The 5911-nt window shown below is 35.6% G+C and overlaps 1 protein-coding gene across 5 annotated transcripts in view; it reads right to left on the reverse strand.

Annotated features, from left to right (window-relative positions):
* Nucleotides 1-2104: 2104 nt before the first annotated feature.
* Nucleotides 2105-5911, reverse strand: part of golm1 (golgi membrane protein 1) — a 13456-nt gene continuing 9649 nt past the window's right edge. For all 5 annotated transcript variants that reach the window (XM_013914935.1, XM_013914938.1, XM_013914933.1 and 2 more), the window contains 2 exons: nucleotides 3258-3356; nucleotides 2105-2243 (listed from right to left, as the gene is read on the reverse strand). In XM_013914935.1, the coding sequence (XP_013770389.1) occupies nucleotides 3259-3356 (98 nt within the window). In that variant the 3' untranslated portion in view covers nucleotides 2105-2243; nucleotide 3258. The remainder of the gene's footprint in view (nucleotides 2244-3257; nucleotides 3357-5911) is intronic.

Below are 5911 nucleotides of genomic sequence, written 5' to 3' on the forward strand. Positions count from 1 at the left end.
GAGGAAAGAAAGATTAGAAATAGGTTTATAATTAGTTCTTTTTTGTTGAGCAGTGGTGTGATTAGAGCACTTTTGAATGAAACAGGGAAAATGGAAGCCTGTAAAGAGCTGATCATTTTTACTGAAGGATTTACACCTGTAAACTTTCATATGATTTGAGCTTTGTGACATATTACTCCCTCATGAAAATGTATCGATAGAGGAAATAAAAACATTTTTATTGTCAATAAAGGCAATGATTTTTTAAAAACCTTTCACAAATTTGTTCAGCAGAATAAAATAAAATGCAAATTCCAACAAATCCAATTTTAATAAAAGTTAATCTAATTAATAAAAATCATAAAACATTCTCTCAGGCTACACATACTTTTGAGTTCAGTAAACAAAACTTCCTGAAAACAATGCAGTAGTTATCAAGGATTGCAAAGTTAGACGCTGAAACAAACAATAAAAAACATAAATAAAATAACACAATCAAAAAAAATAAAAATAAAAAATAAATCTGTAACGCAAGTTCCCTGCAGATGGGCCAAAAGGGAGACAACAAGGCAGCAAAATTGCATTGATTAGTTTTGAGGAGTGCTGCTGCAGGAGTGATGTTGACTTATGTTCAAGCATGAGATAGTGCTGCTGCCTATAGACTATCATCTCTTAGTCCGTGTTGCTAAAAGGATCAAAGCTATTTGATCTAGAATTTGAAATGAACAGTTGCTTCCCAAGCTCTGCAACCTCTGATTAGGTCAAGAATTTCATAATGACACTTTTTTTTTTTTTAATATTTCAGTCATTTCAAGAAATGATGTAACTGATTTTAGACGGAAAATTATACAGTAGACAAACTCCATCTATGATACCTAAACAATGTTGTATCCGAGAAGCTTTTAGTTTACCTGTGTGTGCTTCAGAGCTTGAGAAACAACTACAGCTCATACATTCCTCCACATATAGTCTGTCTGTGCTTCTGCACTGAAGCTAATGCATTTACGTGTAACGTGAAGACCACATTAATTTGGCGGCTGCACACTTTCTACCAAAAGGCAGATCGTGTGCTTTAAAATCAACAGAACAAAACATTTTAGGTGCTTGAACTGAAAATAGAAGTTTCTGTGGGCTGAATAACACCAGCAGTCAAACCCATCGTCACACCAGGCAGATGAATGTCACTGCGTTAGAAACCTATTGTACTTTAACCACCCAAAGAAAGAAAAAAATTCAAATTGGCAAATGAAAAGTAGCCTAGGAAGAGAAATTTGCACTGCATGCGTCAGGATACTTGCAATGATAACCACGGTGTTATGAAAATTACAGTGATTACACTTCTAACACTGTCTATAATTGCAGCTCTTTAGTCAATTTTTCTATAGAGAGCAGAGCGCAGACAAACCTGCATACAACAAAAGGCAGAAAATAATCTGGATATAATTACACCTGACATCTAGCTAATATTACTTGACATTTGCCTAACTGCTTCCAAATTAGTGCAGGAGAAATAAAGCTTGAGGTGCCATCCCCGCTCCATGGAAATGCCCTTCATAATGTAACAGCAATTGTCAGACCCCCCCTTCCACTTATAGACATAATGCACAGTCCATTTAGCCCCGCAGACCAAAGACAGTCAAAATGTTAACCTATGATCAGGTAAAGAACGTACTACGTGTCAGCATTTTCCAGCAATTCCATTTCATTATAATTTAAAACTCACACGTTTGACACGCTGTGATTGAAAACGCAGCTCTGAACAGTTTGATAATGGCGCTTTAGAACTAACATAATTATTAGCATATCTTGACCTCTGACCCGAAAGTCAAAATCATTTCTATGAGTGAGTTAAGGCTTTGTTCAACGTGCTGTTGAATCTTGTAGAGCGGCGGCCAGATGGAGCAATTCTGTGACAGAAATTACTCAGATCTTTAAACTTGTTGCAGCTTTTCAAACCTTAAAACCACTGAAAACTAGACAAACAGTGAAAGTCAACACGTCATTACAATGCTTGAATTCCAGGTATTCAGTTTTTCCAAGTCGACAGTCTTGAGACATGAGTTAAATAGTAGATGATAAGAAAATATCAAATTAAAAGATTAAAGAAAGTCATCCAGGAAGCTACTTTTAACCAGTTTTTCATACAGTGAATTCTATTTGATGTTTATTTTCCCCCCGAGCTGCTTGAACCTTTACAGCATTGTGGATGTAAAGCAGATCCTGTTTCCCCAATCTGATATCCGGCATCCTTCTCAAGCTGTGCCCTGCAACAAAAATACATTCAGAAAAAGATGCATCAGTGAACGAATGTGCCAACTGTTTCCTTAACTGTCTGTACTTCAGTATGCATGATGTACTGAGCTTTTCATTTTCATCTTGGTACTTATTTACTGATTTATTACTACATGCTGCTGTATCAGACTTTAGTTCCCAAGTGTAGCTTTTCCTTTTTATGTTTATTCATGGTTTTGTTTCTGCAGTAAAATGACTGGGCCTGGCTCCAGCCTGGCCATCTCCCACACTCATCACCACAGGATATTTACATAGAACTGTATCATATTTTCTCTTCTTTGTTGCTGGCTGCTTTCCTGATTCTGCTGAGCTCAGTCGGGATGCAGGGGGTTGTCTTTCAAAATAATTATTAGTCTCTCACTTGCTGAACTTTTTGACATGTACAGTTTTGCCAAGAAGTTAATATGCAGACCTTTAGCTTTAATTCAAGGAGTTTAACAAAAGTACTGTGAACTGTTCAGAACATACAGTCATTTTTATACATTTTTAAAGGCTGAAAAGCAACTGGATGATTGGCTGATCAACAGCTTCAGGGCCTGGTGACGCCAGTTTCCTTGTTATTCCACAAATAATTAAGCAAATATGAGTTTATTCTAAGTGTTGAACTTGGATATGGTAACTGTTCAACTTTAACTCTAAATATGAGATTCATACAGATGCTGAAGCAAGTGAAGGAGTCCATCATTAGGTTAAAACCCTTAAGGAAGGCCAGATCAATAACTCCAGATGTCTCATCTTTGTAATTTGCAGTGGAGTAATGCAGAATGGGTGGATGCTAAATAGTCGTTAAACTCATAAAATTTAGTAAGCATGAAGAAAATCAAATTCAGGTTGCTCTCTGAACAAAAACGTGTGCTTGATACGACACTATTTCAGCAATTACACTGCATATCATGTTGAGTCAGTGTTTTTTTCATCACGACCTGAAGAATAGAGTATGTGAATGCCACGGAGCAAGACAACAGTGTGTGAGTCTGAGTGTATACCTTAGATTTGAGCTAGCTCAGCTTGTTTGTCTGCTTCAGGCTCCCCTTCATTCTCATCATCTCCATTGTAGTCAGCCAGTTCATCCTCCATGACCTTGTCTACCAACAAGTACAACATGGTTATTAAAAAGAAACAAGAACTTTCTAAAATGACAACGTACATTTATTTTTGTAATGATCACTATTACCGGCCAATATGGCCTCAAAGTTAGATCATGATATTGAAAAAAAATGTCTAATGACAAAATAAATACACGAATAAAATAAAAATACTGAACAACGCTTTGATGCCTGCAGCTTGGCATGGAGCGTTATATCCAGTGACACTTCAGAAGTCGTATCTTCTCCAGAAATTTAAAGTAAAAAATAACTGCATAATACTTCTGTCTGAGAATAACTAAAGCGTTTTAACTCTTCAGTAGCAGCGCAGTATTGTATAAAAAAGGAAAATATTTGCTAACTGGAATGTTGTATCTTTACTCAGGCTTTTTTAGCAAGTTGCTTACAGGCCTTCTTTCCCCGTGTATGAGCACATCCAGTCTTTGCTCTTCCACATGACCAGCTGCTACTTCTCCTTCTTGGTAGTACTCAAAAGTGCATTTTGCCTCAAATGAAGAAACAGTGTGTAGTGTTTCCAGTTTTTTTGGTTTGTTTTTTTTTTTTTACATATTTGGCAATGTAGTGTGCTTTAGTTGCTGAAGTAGCTTCCTTATTAGTTACTAAATCACCAGGGAAGGCTGACAATCAGCTACAGGGTTCATACACATTTTTCAGGGTCAAATTCAAGCACTTTTTAAGCACATTCAAGGTAAATTTTCAAGCTTTTCCAGCACATTACCAAAAAAGAAGAAAGCATGTTTCACTTTGCATCACCTCAGTAAGACCTTGTAAAAATTTTAACAAATCCTCTTAGGTCTCGACTTAAATGTCTTTTGTTCCCCTTTTGTTAAAAGAGGAAAATGCAGCACACAAAGATAGTGAAAAAGGAAACTGTTGCCTTACATGCATATAGTGTACAAACTCAAAAAACACATTCCTCTTAAAAATTAAGATGTGCAAATGTGAACAAATCAACTTGTTAGAGATATTCATCTCCACTGTAGATGAACAGAGTTTTTTAATTAAATACATATTCTTTAATAAATGTTCTCTTTTATAAAAAGTAGGATAATTAAAAAAAAAAAAAAAAACGTATTATAGCTCTATTGCGTAGAAAAAAAACTGTCTTGTTTTCTGTTGTCTGTTATATAATATTAGGGATGTTTGTGACAATTAATTTCTTAATCGGCTGGACTAACCAATAGTCCCCAACTAGGAAACACTGAAATTTTAAGTTAAGTTTGAAAACAGTTAAAAAAAAAAAAAATACCCCTGGAGAAAAAAAGCGCTCATGGATGGATGGATTGATGCTTCTTTCCTATGTGACAAGAAATAGGAGATGTTTGTTTGTTGTTTGTTTTTTAAGTTAATTCCCAATGAAACTGTTTTATTGCTAACTACATTGCTGTCTGTATTATTGCTGAAGTCCTAAATGATCACCTTTAAAGTGTTTGTGCTAATACCATCATGTACAGTCAGACAGGCATGGAGAACAGCACTCACTGGGAGGCTTTGAATAGATCACATAGTTCAATTCAACATATAAGACTATAAGAAAATTTACAAGTATCTACTTAAAATCTATTGAATTTATCATCCGTCATATTATCACGTACAACTCCAATGTATTTTGTTCATCTCCCTTAAATAAACAGGCAGCCTTAAAGTATGAAATATTCATATACAAATACACATTCAATGGGTGTGTACTGTCTCAGTGGCTGATTGTGCCCCACAGGCCTCAGTGTGAGCTTGAAGCCATTCATAATGTTTAAGTAGTTTAATGTGCAGGTGCTGACCAGAAACACATTTTGAATGAAAGCCGGGGAACTTTGGTAGCACAGAAACAAGTGGCTAGTCTTTGTGACCATATGGATCAGTCCCTCATATTACCATTATTTCACCCAAAGGCACCAAGTTAATACTCAAAAAAGCTGCAGCAATACACACAAATATAAACAGTACTTGGTGACAACTTTGCTTTTAGCCTTTAACCCTCTGGGGTCCAGGGAATAATTGGCCGTTTTTGACTATATTTCACCTTTGGCAAGATAAAGAGTTTTTAATCTGTTATTTTCTCATTTCAACATACAACAATTTATCTAAATTCAGACAAAATTTAAAATACGAGTAGAAAGTGATATTTTTGACTGTAAAAACCACAAGCATATTTAATGAATCATTTTCAGAAATTCAAATGCAAATAGAAATTGTACATTTTTAAATAAATTGTCAGTTTTGCAAACAACAAAGTTATATGGTACCATTTACCTAAAAATGCAGCCAAGGCTCAGTTTTTTTATATAACTACTTTAAACTACTTTACAGAAGAATCAGCTGTTCTGCATCAGATAAGAAGGCACAAAAATGATTTATGCAACTCCAAAAAATAGTTTGTGTCCACTATAACACAGATGAGAACAGCACAGGGATAAACCTGCAGGTCTGACAGCAGGTGTGTCACTCAGCGTTTCATGCAATATGCCTTTGGTGGCTTTTTTGCAGCAACTGTGACATTCACTAGTAGAACTGACACACAAAACAAAACACGACTA

This window comes from Pundamilia nyererei, unplaced genomic scaffold (assembly GCF_000239375.1).
Source record: "Pundamilia nyererei isolate P.nyererei 1_Seehausen unplaced genomic scaffold, PunNye1.0 scaffold00006, whole genome shotgun sequence".
NCBI lineage: Eukaryota > Metazoa > Chordata > Actinopteri > Cichliformes > Cichlidae > Pundamilia > Pundamilia nyererei.